This window comes from Ovis canadensis, chromosome 3, assembly GCF_042477335.2.
Source record: "Ovis canadensis isolate MfBH-ARS-UI-01 breed Bighorn chromosome 3, ARS-UI_OviCan_v2, whole genome shotgun sequence".
Taxonomy (NCBI): domain Eukaryota; kingdom Metazoa; phylum Chordata; class Mammalia; order Artiodactyla; family Bovidae; genus Ovis; species Ovis canadensis.
In genome coordinates, this window is record NC_091247.1 from 154879172 (window position 1) to 154898356 (window position 19185).

Below are 19185 nucleotides of genomic sequence, written 5' to 3' on the forward strand. Positions count from 1 at the left end.
GAAAGTGAGAGGGGCGAGTCCAGATTGTGGTGAAGACGGTGGGGTTGAGGACCACAGAGTGGGAAAAAAGTTAAAGTCGGGGCAGAAGGAGGCAGACCTCCGCAGACGCGGCCGGGACCCCTGGAGGGGGAGGCGGCGGCGCGGGGCGGCGGGGGCAGCTTGGCCCACCTCGTGCCCCCTTGGCAGCCTCAAGCCTTTGCTCCGCGGGGCTCCCTCCCTCGCCAGCGCATTGTTCCTTTGCCGGGAGACGAGGAAATTGCCTTTTGATTGCGGAAGTCCGCGGCCGGGGCCCGGGGCGAGGCAGCGCGGGTCAGAATGGCAGCGTGGGAAGGGCGGCGCGCTGCCGGCCCCAGCCGCCTCTCGCGTCCGCAGCCCGCCCGGGGCGGCAGCAGCAGCAGCGGCTGCGGCGGCCCCCGCGCGTCCCTAGCCCGGAGGCCCGCGCTCTGCGCCCGCGGGGCGCGCTAAGTGCGCACAACAAGTGGTCCGGGCTCCGCCGGCCGTCGGGCCGCGCGGCGCGTCCCAGCCCGGCAATAGAGCTTGGGGGAACCGCCGAGCGCCATGCGGAGCCATGGAGCCGGGCTGGCCCTGTGGACCGCGCTGAGCCTGCTGCAGGTGAGGGGCCGCGAAGAGGTCCCCGCGGGCGGACGCGCCCCTCCCCGCCGAGGACCAGATTCTCACTCCGCTCTCTGGTCTCCTGGGTTGCGTTTTGGAGAGGGAGGTGGAAGAATTTCTTCCTCTGCTTGGGGAACGGTGATCCTCTTCTGAGTCCCCAGCCAGCCTAACAACTCGTGCCACAGAAGGCAAAAAGCCACCTTCTCTCTCCAGCTGCTCGGGAGAAAAAGCAGTTAGGGGGAAAGTGGCCACGCACTTCTTTTCTCTTGACTGGAGGGCGAAAGGATGCATGGGCTGAGGATGGGGCCAGGGGAGAGTGGAGGCAGCTTGGGGAGCTTGCTACGGACTCGTCCCTGGGCAGGGATAGATGGTGGGCTTCAGCTGTTGTTCTGGTTCCTTTGCAGACTGGACTGGGGGAGCCAGTGAGATGCAACTTCACCTTGACAGAGTCCAGGGTCTCCAGCCGGTCCGTGTCTCTCCAGTGGAGAACTTTGGCGTTCCCCTGTAACTTTAACCTCACCTACAGCAGTGACACGTCGGGGGTCGCGTGGTGCCACCCTGTACGGATAGACAACACCACCTATGGATGTAACTCCAAGGATTTACAAGCAGGAACCATCTACAATTTCACTATTATGTCTCTGGATGGAGAAAAGAAAACTATGGTCTTGCAAACAGGTAAAAAGTGACAGGTGCAGCTGGAAGTCCAGGCCACTCCTGGCTGAGACCTGCCTTTTCAAGCCAATGCTTCCTTTGAGTTCCAGGCATACAAAGTAATGATAATAAAGGTAAAAACATCTGTAAGAACTATTGACAAAGATTTCCAGTCTCCTCAGATCTGGCAAGAAACAGCTTGGCTGACTTTCAGAGATGTCCTTAGTGCTGAAAACAGCGGACTAGCCACTTAAACAGGGAGAGCAGCAGAGAGAATAAGTGGGCTGTGGAGGGAGTTTGTTAAAGTGATGGGGTTTGAGCTTCCAACACATTGAAGTGTCAAGCCCTGGAATAATTTTAAGTCAATATTTTTAGAATAAATAACGGAAGTGCAATGATTAGGGATATGACTTTCCTCAACTTAGTTTTATTTTTGGAAACAGAACATAAAAATAATCAGGGATAGAATCATTCTTAGGGGGAAATTAGAAAAAGTCCCTTGAAATTAAGATGTGAACATTTTTTTTATCACTTGAGTAACTAAAACCATACAATATCAAAGAACATCTTTTGGTTACTCTGCAACTTAAATCAATTATTTTCTGTTCGATTTTGGTAAAACCTTCCATGCATGGTAAGAGTGTCTTTCCTGCCTCAGTTTTCTTATCTGTAAAATGAGAGTATTAGACTTGGTCATTGAGGTCCAGGTTCCAACCAACAGCTTACTTAGGCGGGGGCTGTTGTGCATGTTACCTCATTAATCCCCAGAGTCACCCTCAGATATGCTGTAAATCCGCTAATGACTTCCATGTTTTATGACCTTATTCGTCTTCCTCTTAACATTATCTTTATTTGTTGCCATAGAGAAGCCTGACTTTCATCCAGAAAGTCAAATTTAACTGAAAAATTCCAGAAGTTAAATTTAGAAACGTGTTGTCCTCGCTAGTCTTTCACTTTCAGCCTGAACAAAGATCACTTCTTCAGCTATAGTCCTTTGAGAGGTGTGAGAATGGTGAGTTATCAGGGCTGTTACAGCAGAGTCAGGAAATGTAAACAGATTCATATGATAAGCCAATTAATTATTCTCTTATTAAGACTGCCCAGTTACTTAAGATGAAAGATATTTTCTGAGATTTGCAGGAACTTGAATTGAAAAGAGACACCACTTGTTAAGCACATGGTTGTGTTTTTATATAGAATCAAAGACAGTCCAAAATCATTGACATAATAAGAACATTTTACAGAAGTTTTAGTGGCTGGGTTTTTTAGTTGTAAAGTTCTTAATTTCTTGGTATATGAAGGTAGTTCCATGAACACTCAGATTGCTAATACTGTGGAATTTATGATGTGTTGTTTACATTTGATAAGGTGTCTGTGTTGAATGGAACAGAATGATTTTTAGAAACAGGTGAGCCTTCAGAAGCTTAAGGGAGAAAAGATGAAGACATTAAGCAAGAATACATTGATTTAACCCAGAGGATTTACTTTTTTGGAAAAACAAAATTGATAAAAATGAACTCACTGTGGTGTCACTAGTTAGAATATGTTTAGAGTTAATTAGTGCGTGTGTTTCAAGTCCAGAGACATTTGTGAAATGTCAGAAATATTTGCATTTTACTGACAATGTTGAATTTTAAAAAAAGACAATCAGCATTCACAGTTGTTAGCATTTAGTGTCCATCATTTTCCTTAAGGATTTACCTTTTACAGTACTACAAATAGACTTTTCACCACAAATTTTATGAGCTCCGTGCCAAATGTGAAGAATGAAATTTGATCAATGGTGATGTTTGTATAATGATAAGTTTTTCATAGTTATTTGTATGATGGTATAACCTTACTTATGATTCTCTGTATTTAAAAATAATTTACTTAACTAAATATTTTTAATTAAGATATTTTTACGAATGTTTCAGAGAGAATATTTTTGGTTGATTGCTGTTTATTTTTTGTCAGCACTTTTTGTGCTTTCTATATTTTAAGGACATATGTGAGTTTTGATTCTAAGTTCAGAGAAAGTACTGGTATCCCTCTAGTATTAATTGGTAAGCTACAGAGATGAATGCCACAAATCATATTTTATTGTTATAAAAGCAAGATCAACTAGTCGCATAATATTGAGTCTGAAATGTAACTTCAGACCAAAAAAGTCATTCAGATACGTTGTCCTTTTCTTAATCCGTTATGCCTGTCTTATCATTATAGAGTAAAATAGAGTGAGGGCAAGGCATGATATGGCTGGAGATAGAGCAGTTGCTTAGATTATCTCTGTGTCATTCCAAGTGGGATTTGTCTGGTTATTTTTCCTGGTAAATTATCTAAAAATAGTTATTTTAGTAATGTAGACATGACCTTAAAATAAAATTTAACTAAATAGGAACTATTTCAGCAACAGTCAGTTTTCACTCCAAATTTAAAATTAGAATTGGAAAACCAATGTGGATTCAAATTCAGTTCAACAAACATTTATCAGGCATGGATACTGTAGGGAATTAGGCCAGGTAGTGATTAATAAAGATGACAAAGCATGGTCTCTGTGTTTGTAGTCTTCAGTAGAGGTGAGAGAAGTTCAGGATAAGGGTGGTGACAGAGCTTTACCACTTTTTCCTATTGAATACCCTGCTCTGCTTCTCTTGGATGTATTTGGTCATAAACGATCAATGCAAGAACTGTAATAATTTCAAAGCCAAATTATCTAGTTGTAAATCATTAGAAACAGATTATAAATTTGAAAACCTCAAGACTTCTGTTAATACTCTGTCCTCGGAATGTAGATCAGAGACTGCAAACTGGTAGCCCCTGGGGTGTCGAAACATTATGTGAGCCAAACAAAATCTATTATTTAGGCTCCTTGACACCCCCGGGGGCCACCAGTGCACAGCCTCTAATCTAGACTCTGAGGACCCAGTGTTCGCAAAAGTGTGGAGGTTTTCAATATTTGTTATCTGCATAATTTATTTCAATAGATTTTGTTTGGTTCATGTAATGTTTGTGAAAAATTCAGATTATTTCACCAGCATTGAGCTGAAAATTCATATAAATACCAGACATATTGATTACCTTAAAATATTGGAAGATTTGGCAAAACTTGATCATTCTGCCTGGACCTCTCTAAAGCTGAATTGTGGCTTTTCTCCTTTCAGATACCAGTTCCCCCGAATCCCCTGGACTGGGGATTATTTATTTCCTTTACCTTAAAGTATCCTAAGGACATTAGTGTTTGCTTACATGAAACTGTAGAGTTTTCATTTAGAAATTTGGGGGAATATTTATCTTTCCACGAATAAGAAGTAGTTCTTCAGGACCTAACATGGCATCTAGCCCATGGTAGGCATTCAGTAAATATTGATTAATTGGATGGAAAGGTGGATTGATCAATGGAGAGATGAATGGGTGGACCTATGAATGAATAAATAAATGATAGACAAATATTATAAAATGAAATTAATACTTTAGGGGGGAAATGTATATAAAGAAAGTGAAAGTGAAGTTGCTCAGTTGTGTCCAACCCTTTGTGACCGCATGGACTATAGCCTACCAGGCTCCTCTGTCCATGGGATTTTCCAGGCAAGGGTACTGGAGTGGGTTGCCATTTCCTTCTCCAGGGGATCTTCCTGACCCAGGGATTGAAGCCAGGTCTCCCACATCGCAGGCAGAGGCTTTACTGTCTGAGCCACCAGGAAAGCTGAATGTATGTAAAAATATGGTCTATTTTCCTTGGGTTATAGGTAAGTTATGGAGCCCAGGGAAGTAATCTGATGGTAGGGAACTTTACCTATAGGAAGAATGTCTTTGTCTCATATGCTTTCTTGTTAGTCACTGTCAGGTTCCTATCAATCAGCCTAGTGCACTTTAGTCCTGTCCAGCTCTTTGCAACCCTATGGACTATAGCCTACCAGGCCCCTCTGTCCAAGGGATTCTCCTGGCAAGAATACTGGAGTGGGTTTCCATGTCCTCCTCCAGGGGATCTTCCCAACCCAGGGATCAAACCTGAGTCTCTTATATCTCTTGCATTGGCAGGTGGATTCTTTACCACTAATGCCACCGGGGAAACCCTGCTAATCAGCCTAGATCAAAAAGGCAAAAAAAAAATCAGCTCTTTAAAATTAGCTCCTGTGTTTTTAACTTTTAAAAAAGCTTTAATTACCAAATTACTATGTCAGTTATTATTTCCACCTCAACGTTTTATTAGTTTACCAGGGCTTCCATAACAAAATACCACAGACTGGGTGGCTTTAACAATAAATTTATTTTCTCATGGTTCTAGAGCCTAGAAGTCCCAGATCAAGTTGTCAGCAAGTTTCTTCTAGGGCTCCTCTGTCTTGCAGATGACCACCTCACTGTGTCCTTACTTGGCCCTTCATCTGTGTTGTCTGTGATCTAATCTCCTCTTCTTATAAGGACACCAGTCATATTAGAGTAGGAAGCACCTTAAAGACCCCATTTTAACTCAATTACCCCTTTAGAGATCTTATCTTCAAATACAGTCACATTATGAAGTATTGGTAGTTAGGGTTTTAACATATGAATTTTAGAGAGATGCAGTTCAGTTCATAACACTCATGTGGCTTTGAACACAGGTCATTATTTCTCAGCACTGTCTGTAACCTATGGCACTAAAATCTGTTGCAGGGTTTGTTATAAAAGCAAATTGTTGGCTTCTACCTCATATGCAATGAATTTAAAAGTAGAGCCTAGGGTATCTGATTTTAAAAAAACATCAAAGTGAATCATTGCATACTGAAGTTCAAGAGATAATGATATAGTTTTTCTATTATTCATTGGCATTAAGATTTTGGTAACCATTTCTTTTTATGCCTGGTTAATTCTATAATGCTTAGAAATATTTATTGTCTTTCCCAAGAAGAAAATAATACTCTAATATTTGTCCTGTACTCCTATAGTATTTAAAATACTTTCATCTACCTTGTTTCATAAGTAAAAGTATAAAATATATATATTTAACTGATTGTTTATATATATTTAATATATAAAAATTGTTTATGTTAAATATATTGTTTATATATATATATTTAATATATTTAAACATATATTGTTTAATTATATCCACATGGCAATCCCGTGGAGGGAGTGTCATGAGGCACAGGTTACATAGTGATTAAGAGATGAGTTCTGAAAGCAGCTGCCTCCATTACTTACTAACCAAGTTGCCTTGGGCAAGTTATTCACTTTTTCTAATCTCTAAAATGGGGACAATAATAAAAGTAACGCTCACTTCATAGGGTTGTTTTGAGGTTTTGCTTCAGACATAAATTCTACAACCGTTTTTGTCACATACTAAGTGTGAAATGTTTCCTGTTATTACTTTGAGGTTGGAGATGCGATTGATGTTCATAAGAATTAACTAATCACAAACCCATACTGTTAACAAACATAGACCCTGAAACCTGACTTACTGGCCCCAACTCCGACTCCTATTCTTTCTATTCCTCTGTAGAATGGATATAATTTTTAAGTTGGCTTTTGTTCTTTCAAATTACCTGTGATAGTTTGTTGTTACTTTTCAAATCAACTTTTAAAGAGAAGAAAATATATTATGAAATACTTTAAATCTATAGATACTTAGCCTACTCAAGGGTAGAATAATGATTAAAAGTGTGTTCGTGTGATGAAATAATATTGATTTTGATTGTGTTGTACTTCTAATGATGGGCTTCAGTATTAGGAATCAGCCATTTGCAATGCATTTATTTCAGGAATTTTAAGGCCAAGTTGAGTTCCATATATGAAATGGACCAACCTAGTTCTCTGAATGTGACTTTTTGTGTGTGTGGAAGCTTCTGCCATTAGTCTGACTTCTGTAGGTGGGCATGGCATTCTGCACATTACCAAAAAGTAAAATCTAACTTGCCCAGACAAAATAGAAGAAAATTCCTTATGTCTTCCATTCCCAGACATCAATTCCCTGGAATCCCCCTGGGGGGATTCTGACTACTGACTACTTTTTAAAATTGTAGGAGAAGTCAAGGCCGTTCTATATGTAGGAATGTATATAAACAAAGAGGAATCTATGCAACTGAAATTAACATGGTAGATACACACACAGATTTCCAGGGGTTGGGGGTTTTGATTTTGTTCTTCTTCTTCTGGATGGAAGAACCCAAATACATCAAAAGTAAGCAGAATAGTATTATGAACAACCATATACTTACACATCACCTACTGTTAACAGTTACCAACTGACAGACAATCTTGTTTCATCTATATCCCCAACACTCCCTAACCATGTATCATATCAACACAGCCCAAGTCATTGTTTAATTTCATTTATAAATATTTTGGTATGCATTTCTGAATGATAAGCATAATTTTTAACATAACCACAGTATCAATATCGTACCTAATATTAACAGTAATTCCTTGGTACTGGGATGTCCAGGTTCAGAAGCACATATCAAGCAACAGAGCATGAATTTCTACGTAAGAGAGACTTCTGGGCAGCAATCTGGAAGAAGAGCAAAAGGGCTTCCCTTTATACTGTATTTATATAATATTGAGAAAATCTCAATTGGTTTTGCTTTTCAGCCACACTGTGTGGCATGCAGGATCTTAGTTCCCTGACCAGGGATCAAACCCAGGGCCCCAGCAATGAAAATACTGACTCTTAACCATTGGACCGCAGGGAATTCTCAAGAAAACCTCTCCTGTTAATAGCAAAGAGAAGAGTGGGACTGCTGAAGGATATCCTGAGGGTATTAGAGTTTCTATCAGCTGTCAGGGTCCCCTTGGTGTTGACACAGTTCTCTAATACTCAATGGAAGTGAGCTTTTCAGCGCAGTAGTTTTTGCCTGGAGAATCCCAGAGACGGCGGAGCCTGGTGGGCTGCCGTCTATGGGGTTGCACAGAGTCGGACATGACTGACGCAGCTCAGCAGCAGCAGCAGCAGCAGCAGCAGCAGCAGCAGCAGCAGCAGCAGCTTCAACTGCCTTCTCACTCTGCAATGGCCTCTCCTCTCTCTGATTTCTAAGTCCTGCTTGACCTTCCAATTTGCTCAAGTTCATTTCCTTCATGAAGCCCACCTCTGAGATCTTCATCCTCGAATGTCATTCCCCTTTTGCATTTTCAGCATTGACACTGACCTGTCACCCTGAACAGCAAGAACAGTAGCAGTACTCACACCAAGTGCCATTTTCTGAGGCCTCGCCACATGCCTGGGCTGTACCGAACACTTTGCCTCCATTACCTCTTAACACTGCAACTCTGTAAAGCAGGTGTCCCATTTTACAGATGAGGAAACAGCCTCGGTGCAGATAAGTGGCTTGCCTAAAATCACTGTTTGAAGTGACATTGTTGGGATTTGAACACAGGTATAGTGTGACCTCAAAGTCAGCCTCCCTGACAGGTCACCTTTGTGTTTACCTTTTTTCACATGGCCTATATGCCTGAGTAAACTGTAGACTCTCAGAAGCCAAATAATATGGTATTCCTCACTGTTGTTAATCATGATGCAATGATTTTCTAACCTGATTTAATTTTAAGGCTGTTAAAACTTTGAAAGTTCTTTGCTACCTGAACTTTCTGTCTAATGTATAAAGTTGATAAAATGAAATGTTTTATTAGCATAATACGGTATACATCATCTTCTAAGTCAGAAAGCTGACTATAGTCAAACTGCAACAAAGTAAAATAAAATCGTTGTTGTTGTTTAGTCACTAAGTCTTGTCCGACTCTTGCAACCCCGTGTGCTGTAGCCCAGCAGACTCCCATGTTCATGGGATTTCCCAGGCAAGAACATTGGAGTGGGTTTCCATTTTCTTCTCCAGTGGATCTTCCCAATCCAGGGATCGAACCCGTGTTCCCTGCACTGGCAGGCGGATTCTTTACCACAAAGCTACCAGGGAAGCCCTTTGAAAGAGATTTTCCTCTCTATGCATGCGTGCTAAGTCACTTCAGTTGTGTCACACTATTTGAGACCCTGCAGACTGTAGCCCGCCAGGCTCCTTTGTCCACGAGATTATCCAGGCGAGAATACTGGAGTGGGTTGCCATGCCCTCCTCCAGGGGACCTTCCTGACCCCAGGGATCAAACCTGAGTCTCATGTCTCCTGCAATGGAAGGTGGGTTCTTTACCGCTAGTGCAACCTGGGAAGTTCTTCCTCTTTATAAGTGTATTTAATTAACTGCAGATGGTGAGAGCAGTTGCTTTCTCATTTTCTTCTTCTGCCTATTTTCAAAAACCTGTACCGAGGAATGCTTTGTGGCTTTGCCTCACCCTTACTGGGTTTCCATGATACAATTCCCAATTAGTTTATATGAATAGTTGATGTTCACACCGCTTTATGTAGAGGGCTACTAAATGCAGCTTCTGGTCTCCTAGCCACCCTGCTTTTAGCTAGAATAGTATCATAATTCCTGCAAAGGTACAGAAGTTGACTCTGTAATCACATAAAATCACATAGATCTCTTGGACTGGAGTTAGTGCTGAAACATAAGGTGTGTGTTGGAGAGGTGGGTGGAGGATAGTATCCTGCTTGAGAAGACCTTGAGTTTCTGTGGAGAAATTCAGACTTCATCTCATGAAGAATTCTTGGTGCTTCCTAGGAAATCAGGATGGCAGATGGGAGAGATATACAAAGCAATTATTTGGCAATAGTGGGAGAAAGACAGAAAATAAGCAAGACATTTGCAGTAATCCGACACAACACAAGGAATACCAGGTTAAGGCAGTAGGAGAGAAAAAGGAATAGACAAGCGAAATAATTTTTAAAAATTGATAGAATGTTCCTGGATGTGGAATTAGATTTAGCTTTTATTAATGTTGTTATTCATTTTTCTGTATTACAGTATCCAAACCATCATCAAAGCTTCATCAAATGAAGCTTCTGTACATTTGTCTATTATTTTTCTTAGACATCTGGTTTGATTTTTTTGTTATACTGACCATGAGACTCATGGTCATCATTTTCCACCCTGGAACAACTAAGGTGTGATAGAAAAGAACTCACTGGGAGCCAGATGTTAGAAGCTCAGCTGAATTACCTGTGTAATGTAAATGAGTCACTTAATGCCTCTCATCTTCTCCAAAGCACATTGTAAATGACCAGATCCTATGCATGTATACTCTGTGCTATATGATTTCAAAAAAAGCTTTTGACACTAACTTATGAATTGTCTGCTCTCTTGTTATAAGGCTAAATTTATTTCCAAAATACATACTAACATTTTGAATTCTAAACACTCCTCAAATTCTTATAGCAATAGATAATAATGCTTTAATGGCCTATACAAAAGAATTTTTTAAATATCACTTCCATTTTATACATATGGGTTCTTCTCTCTCCTTAAGTCAATTTAAAAAAAAAAAAAAAGAAAAAAAAGGAAGAATCTGTTTTGGTTCAGGAATTTGACTAAACTTTATCAGAAAAAGCAGATCAATAGCAAACCTACTTATGAAATTCTAGGGCTTCCTGATAATGAAATTCACTGAAACTGAGCAGGTGACTACTGCAGAATTTTGCGTTTGGCACTCCACATTTCAGGTCTGTCTGGAACCAAGAAATACAAACAAAGATGTCTTAATTTTATGGCTAATGATAAATTTTGATATATTGATTGAGATTAAATTATTGATTTATGGTTTCCAATAGTTCTCATAGCTTAATAATACTTCACTGGTTACTGTATATATGAGAGCTGGGGATGGAAAAACCAGAAGGACTATACATGCACACATGTATACATTGATAACTTGTAGCCATCAGCATAAATTATATAAGTCAAGTAGGGTTTTCTAATTACATATGATCTTCATATGATAATATTACAGACATATGACTAAATTTTCAAATAGCATTAAAACTCTCTTTCAGATGGTAATGATAACCCTGTATTTGAGACAGCAAAAGAGACACTGATGTAAAGAACAGACGTTTGGACTCTGTGGGAGAGGGAGAGGGTGGGATGATTTGGGAGAATGGCATTGAAACATGTATACTATCGTGTAAGAAACAAATCGCTAGTCTAGGTTCAATACAGGATACAGGATGCTTGGGGCTGGTGCACTGGGATGACCCAGAGAGATGATATGAGGAGGGTGGTGGGAGGGGGGTTCAGGGTTGGGAACTCATGTACACCTGTGGTGGATTCATGTCAATGTATGGCAAAACCAATACAGTATTGTAAAGTAAAAAAATAAAATTTAAAAAAAAAACTCTCTTTCATATATCTATCTAGATATCTAGATAGATACTAATCTACATAGGTAGATGATATATAGATGGATAGGTAGATAGATAGAGAGAGAGATTGATGAAACTAGCATCCTGATGGAAGTATCTAATTTGTTTCTAATAAAATATTGAAAACTTAAAAAATTTAATACAGCAGAGTTTTCCTTGGTCTTAGATTGAAAAGTCTGAAAACTATTGCACTCCTGCTGTATGCATAGCAATAGTGGACCTCTGCCAGCAAAGGCCTTTATCACAGCATAAATGGGGTTTTAAGTGTTTGTTTCCAGTGCAGGTTCTTGCAGCCCAGGCACTTCCCAATCTCATTGTTCCTTTGTTCTAGCGGATGTACAAAGGGTTGACTGTTTTGTTTTCTGGCTCGGAGAGATTAGATAAAGCCTGCATTTCTGAACTTCACCCTCTAGGCACGCAACCTTAAAATTCATTTTTTATAGCTTTTATTTTGCAAATTATATATGTTTAGATCATAAGGATCATAACATTACTTTCTTTAACCTTTACCTGGCTGCACTGTGCATGTAGGTGTCAGTATTGATCCCATTTGAACAATCACTGGAAAGCATCTCTTTCTCTCATTCTTGTCCTTAAAATGCCTCTTCAGCAAAAACGCATCATCTCCGTTGGCTATGACAAGGTTGCTCTTGAGTTTCTCAGGTTATGAGAATCTCATGATAACAAGAAAGCTTTTTGTGAGGGGAAATTGTGTTCTTTCCTTTTATTATGGCGTCTTTAATTGTAGATTGTTATGTAGGATAGAAAATTTAAATAATATTGCCACACATACACACAGACACAAACCCATGCTGTTTTTCCTCAAGAACCCATAAATGAGAATCATCTTGGGAATTTTTTTTTAAATTTTATCTGAAGGGTTAGAAAGTTAGTTCATGGGAATAAATTGATAAGATTTTTCCAAGTTTTTTTTTTTTTCTTAAAAAAAGCAATTAATGCTATTATCAGTTTAGTCTCTTAAAAATATGGTATTCCAGTTTTGCCTCCATTCTGTCAGTGATTCGGAGAAAATTTCTTTTTTATGATCTCATAGACAATACATTGTATACCAGGTGCAGTCTCTGGTATATCTTGTTACTCCTCCAAACATTTAAAGATTATAGGTACTGTTGTTATGCTCCCCAGACAGGGGGAGACATGGAGTTCTGACTCCAAAGCCTGCTCTCTCTGCCACTACTTCTATGACAAGATTGTCCCAACTAGAAGAGGAATAATAGTAATAGAAATAACAGCAAACATTGAACACCATGTGCCAGACACTTTTTTAAGTTCTCTAGATAAAATACTCAATTTCATCTTCATAACAGATCTACTGAAAAGATAGTATTGTTATCAGCGTTGCATGGAGAACACAGCTGAGGCACAAGGAGGTTAAGGAATTGCTATACAGCTGCAAAGCGGGAGACCCGATTCAAGACTCTAGAGTCTACACTGTTTAGCAGCTGTGAACCTGCGCTGCTGGGGTATAAACCATAGAACCTTGGCCTCCTAGCTCACCTGTGCTGTGGAGTCCCAAAGTTTGCTGCCTTGACTTGGCTGTATTTAGCCTATGTGTGACGTCTCTCGGTGACCCATAGTCTACTGAGCTGTTTGGCTATATATGCCTTTTGAATATAGAGTAAGATTACCTGGTTCCTATTTGTATTTATGCTAAGAACAAGTGAAGACTTTCTTAAAACATATACTGTTCTAGGAAGATGCTAGAATTTCTTATTTCGTGAGTAAAATATAATTTACCAGGTGGTAGATAAGAACTGAGATCACTCTGCCATGCCACTAAAACAGTTAACCTGACTCTTGAAATTTAGTCTCCAGTATCTTGAGCTCATTTCCTAAAACAAAAGCCAGGTAGGATTTCTGAAAACATTGTATATGTCACTGTCAGCGTTTCTTCCCCCATATTTAGGGTGAGGAGAGCCTCATTGCTCAGATGGTCACACAGCATCATCTGCTCTCTAAATCTTATTCCCTTAGTTCCTAACCTGGAGATGTCCCGGTCATCCTATTTTAAGTTCTACAGTGAAGATTCAGTACACAGGAAACAGGACTCCTCAAACTGACCCATGGCTTTGAGAACTGAAATTAAGTGCACAGCCAGGTCCAGGACTAACCCATTCCCGTCTGCTCTAAGAGTTCTGGCAGCTCCAAAATGTCCCAGAACTCAAGTTAAAAAAATCTAGGGACATAAGGAATCCCAGTTTCTAAAAATATTTATTTGGCTGAGTTGGGTCTTAATTATAGCACACAGGATCTTCACTGCACAATGTGGGATCTTTCCTTGTGGTGCACAGACTCTCTAGTTGTGGTGCATGGGCTTAGTTGGTCCAGGACATGTGGGATCTTAGTTCCCCGACCAGGGATTAGACCCACACCCCCTGCATTACAAGCAGATTCTTTACCACTGGACTACCAGGGAAGTCCCAGGGAATCCCTGTTGTTGGGAGTATTCATTTTGGTGAACATACCTAACCTTGGCTTCATTACCAGGTTTGTATCTTTTGTGATTTTCTGATATCTAAGAACAACCCAAAGTTTTGTAAATGTAAGCTCCTAAGCCCCACAACCTAAAAAAGAGAACATTTAGCAGAAATTTAAAAATTATTTCTTAATATCTATATTTTCTGTTGAGATTTTCAGTATTTATCCAGGAAGAGCCTGGATGTTTGTCAATGTTTGAAAAATGCAAAACCTGCAAGCCAAAGAAAATGTAACCTTGCTCGGATCTCCAAGCTCAGAGCTGTTAAACAAAAAAGTTTTATTAGAAAAAAAGGAGTTTATATGACTAATAGCTAAGGTAGATTCCGTTTTTAAGTACAGTGGTTTGGAAGTAGTGTAAAATGCCCATTCATATCATGGGCAGCAGAGTTCTGAAAGTGTTGAAGGAAACTGAGTCTGGATTGTAGCAAGGTAAGAGTGCATCTGCAGAAGTCCTCAAGCCACCTTCTCCTTTTTGGTTTCTGCCCCATAGATCCTTTACCTCCTGCTAGGTTTGAAGTCAGTAAAGAGAAAACTACTTCTACCAGTTTGCATGTTTGGTGGACTCCTTCCTCGGGAAAAGTCACCTGGTATGAGGTACAGTTACTTGATGATAACCAAAAGATACAGATGGCCCAAATTCAAGAAAGAGCTTCACGGAATGAATACACGTTTTTCAACCTCACTGCTGGTAATAAGTATAAAATTGCCATCACAGCTATTTCTGGGGATAAACGTTCCTCTACAATGTATGCCAATGGATCAACAGGTAAGATTTGTTTACATGTAGTTGAGTAGTTAATAGTCTATACTCCTTTTGAAATTATATTAGATTCAGGAAAAAGCAGTAAGAATGCCGTGAGATCAACGATAGATATATAGACAGACAGACAACGAAACTGTTTGATATAGAGGAAAGACTGGACTGGAAACAAGGAGGTGGGATTGGGCTGCCACCTTGCCGGGTGATTTTGAACAAGTCATGGAACTTCCCTGGGACCGGAACTTTCTCCAAAATGAAGATATTTCCTAACAAGTCTTTGCTTGTACCCATGCATCTCAGTATCAGTGGCACATTACCAGTTCTTTCCATAACACACTGTCTTATCAGTCACTCGCCACTGATTTTCTCTCCTGCTTTGTTGCTCTTTCAATTTTTCATCTTCTATGGTTCTTTCTTTTCTCTTTTCCTTTTACTGCTATGCCACATCATACTCCATTGGCAAAATCTACCTTGATACCTGTTAAATGGGGGAGATAGGTACACTATGATGTAGCTTCAGGCTGTGGGATTTGAAAAGAGCATTAATCCAGATCCCAGGAAAATGTCAAGGGTGCTATTTTCATTAGTTATTACACAAATTGCAGAGAAGCAAAAATGAATGTGTGGTTTCAAATAAAATGTGTTTATATATTTTATAAGGAAATTATGAATAACACTTTGGAAATGCATTTCATCCCACTAGTGCCATCCCCAGTGAAAGACATTGGTGTTTTGGCGAAAACTAATTCGCTCCTGATTTCCTGGTCACGTGGCTCTGGGAACGTGGAACGATACCAGCTGATGTTAATGGATAAAGGGATTCTAGTTCATAGTAATGCTGTGGACACTACTTTCTACACTTTTCATGGACTGATGCCTGGTCACCTCTATAATGTCACCATTGTTAGTGAGGCTGCAGGGCTGCAAAACTACAGATGGAAATCAGCCAGGACAAGTAAGTTTCCCTAGCTTTTCTGTACAATAATAAGCTCAATTCAAAGAAATCTTTAATAAATAAGGTTTATTATTTGAATAGTGGCAGTATAGGACAAATTAAAATCCATAAATTATAAAAGACTTTAATATGTATCCATATTTCTACTTAAAGAGGGATTCCCTTTTATTCTAAAGTTTAGGCTAGCCCTTGGCAGCGTTATGAAATAGCAAAATTAATCATGGATATAGTCTCAGCTTCTCTTTTTATTTAAGGATTGTTACTTCCTTCTCTTAAACCAGCATCCACTGCCTTTGTGACATCACTCACAATGAACCAAGGTTACTCTTCTCAGTGCTATACAAACACCTACTCCTGTGAACCAGCCATTTCCCAAACCTTCTCTTCTATGAAGCATCTACTGAGACCCAATTCTATAGTTGTTCGCATAGGCTGACATAGCAAGAAAGCTCATCTGTGCTCTGCTAAGTTTTAATGAATCGTGTATATACACACATACTCATTCATTTGTTCTTTTGATCAGTATTTGTAAGGTGCAAACGATATAGTCAACATTGTAGATGCAAGAGTGTCCAAGAAAGACAATGTCTTTGCCTTCATGGAGCTTCCATTCAAGTGGATTCTAATGCTTCTAGTCAGTCTACTGTGTTAAAAAATCCCCTCCTTTGGGAAGCTATGTACGTTTAAGAGAAACTCCAAAATATGTAGTGCCCAAGGCAATGGCACCCCACTCCAGTACTCTTGCCTGGAAAATCCCATGGACGGAGGAGCCTGGTGGGCTGCAGTCCATGGGGTCGCTAAGAGTCAGACACAACTGAGTAACTTCACTTTCACTTTTCACTTTCATGCATTGGAGAAGGAAATGGCAACCCACTTCAGTGTTCTTGCCTGGAGAACCCTAAGGACAGGGTAGCCTGGTGGGCTGCCACCTATGGGGTCGCACAGAGTCAGACACGACTGAAGCGACTTAGCAGCAACAGACATTATTCTAGTGGGGAGAGTTCCTGAAACTATAGGAGGTTGGTAGGAAAGATATTTGAAGACACCTATATATTTACATATTTTTATATCACACTTTAAAAAAAAGTGTATTATATATAAGCAAAAAAAGTACCATATATCTTATTATTTATGTATATCAAGAGCAATTACATTTCTAATTTGCCTGTGCAAAAACAGTGTGCTATATCCGTTATTTTAGTGAAACATTATTAATTTATATTATGCCATTAGTGAAGCCAAAAATTATAGCATAGGCAAAAGTTAGAAAAAATATTCACCAAAGTATCTCTTCTTTGTAATCATTTCCTTTGATGAAATAATAGCACAACTCTTAAGCTTTAGCTTTATCATGATTTAATATAAAAAAGAAAGTACTTTTAGCACAAAAATTTATGATACCCAATCAATCAACCAATCTATTTATTATGTACTTGCTGTTATTAAATACATAAAAAAGATGGGTGGAAATTAGGCAGAAGACCGACTTCTTTGAGGAGTCCACTTAAAGAATTTCAGAACTGGAAAAGACCATTTTAAGTTTTTTTGACCCAAGCCATCATTAAGCTAAAGGCCTCTAGGCTTAGTGAGATAGACAGAGCTGTCCAGGGTTGCCCAGCCAACCTATGGCCAAATTTGAGCCAGAATCTAGGCTCCTGACTGCCATGTTTGTGTTCTCTCCACTAACCAGACAACCTTTCTTTGGTTTTGTAGTATTTTTTTTAACATCGTGAAGTCATTTTCTTCAGAGCAGAGACTGTGGCTTGTAGAGATTAAAATACAGGTCAGAATTTGGCCATAAGAGTGATATGACATCCTGAAATAAAATCTCTTTCCTGTTCTTCCTAATTAGCCCCCATGGAAGTCTCAAATCTGAAGGTGACGAATGAAGGCACTATGACTTCTCTAAAAGTCAAGTGGCAAAAGCCTTCCGGAAATGTGGATTTCTACAACATTACCCTGTCTTACCAAGGGACCATCAAACAATCCAGAATATTAGCATCCCAGATTACTGAAAGTCAATTTAAAGACTTGGCCCCTGGACGACTTTATCAAGTCACCATCAGCTGTGTGTCTGGTGAATTATCTGCTCACAAGACAGCAGTGGGCAGAACAGGTGAGTCTAAGGCTCCATAAATCCCTTAGTTGCTCAAATCACTCTCTGATCCATCTTAGGATGGGATAAAATCGTTCAGTTCAGTCGCTCAGTCATGAGCACTCCAGGCCTCCCTGTCCATCACCAACTCCCGGAGTCTACTCAAACTCACGTCCATTGAGTTGGTGATGGCATACAACCATCTCATCCTCTGTTGTCCCCTTCTCCTCTCACCTTCTATCTTTCCCAGCATTAGAGCCTTTTCAGATGAGTCAGCTCTTCGCATCAGGTGGCCAAAGTATTGGAGTTTCAGCTTCAACATCAGTCCTTCCAGTGAACATTCAGGAGTGATTTCCTTTAGGATGGACTGGTTGGATCTCCTTGCAGTCCAGGGGACTCTCAAGAGTCTTCTCCAACACCACAGTTCAAAAGCACCAATTCTTCGGCACTCTGCTTTCGTTATAGTCCAACTCTCACATCCATACATGACTACAGGAAAAACCATAGCCTTGACTAGAAGGACCTTTATTGGCAAAGTAATGTCTCTGCTTTTCAATATGCTGTCTAGGTTGGTCATAACTTTCCTTCCAAGGAGTAAGCATTTTTTAATTTCATGGCTGTGGTCACCATCTGCAGTGATTTTGGAGCCCAAAAAAATAAAGTTTCCACTGTCCCCCATCTGTTTGCCATGAAGCAATGGGACTGGATGCCATGATCTTCGTTTTCTGAATGTTGAGCTTTAAGCCAACTTTTTATTCTCCTCTTTCAGTTTCATCAAGAGGCTCTTTAGTTCTTCTTCACTTTCTGCCATAAGGGTGGTATCATCTGCATATCTGAGGTTATTGATATTTCTCCCAGCAATCTTGATTCCAGCTTGTGCTTCATCCAGCCCAGCATTTCTCATGATGTATTCTTCATATAATTTAAACAAGCATGGTGACAATATACAGCCTTGACATACTCCTTTCTTATTTGGAACCAGAGTGTTGTTCCATGTCCAGTTCTAACTGTTGCTTCCTGACCTGCATATGGATTTCTCAAAATAAGATAGAAGGAAAAGTTTTTCCCACCTTGGGAAGTATAGTCTACATAATTCCTATGGAGATTGAGAGTGTTTATGAGTGAGGACCCCCTGTGCAGAGTCAAGCAGAGGGTTGATTGCATTTTATGAGTTTTTTAAGCAAATGAATATGGATTGATTTCTGAACAATCTGTATTACTGGCTCTGCCCTGTACTCTTTCATGTCACACTACTTCAGTAGCATAAATGAATTAGGACTGATACTAATCAATAAAACATTTCTGATCAACTCTTATAATGAGGGCTTTGTTGTTGTTTGTTGTTCAGTCACTCAGTTGTGTCCAACTCTTTGTGACCCCATGTTTACCAGGCTTCCCTGTCCTTTGCTATA

The 19185-nt window shown here is 39.9% G+C and overlaps 1 protein-coding gene across 2 annotated transcripts in view; it reads left to right on the forward strand.

Moving 5' to 3' along the window:
- The window catches only part of PTPRB (protein tyrosine phosphatase receptor type B), a 125171-nt gene that overhangs the window by 33123 nt on the left and 72863 nt on the right, over positions 1 to 19185 (forward strand). Inside the window, exons 1-5 of one of the 2 annotated variants that reach the window (XM_069584640.1) lie at positions 7 to 612; positions 1017 to 1290; positions 14454 to 14729; positions 15427 to 15678; positions 17531 to 17794. In XM_069584640.1, coding sequence (XP_069440741.1) covers positions 559 to 612; positions 1017 to 1290; positions 14454 to 14729; positions 15427 to 15678; positions 17531 to 17794 — 1120 coding nt within the window. In that variant the 5' untranslated portion in view covers positions 7 to 558. Of the gene's footprint in view, positions 1 to 6; positions 613 to 1016; positions 1291 to 14453; positions 14730 to 15426; positions 15679 to 17530; positions 17795 to 19185 lie in introns of those variants that run through there. The other variant, XM_069584639.1, reaches the window with a different exon arrangement.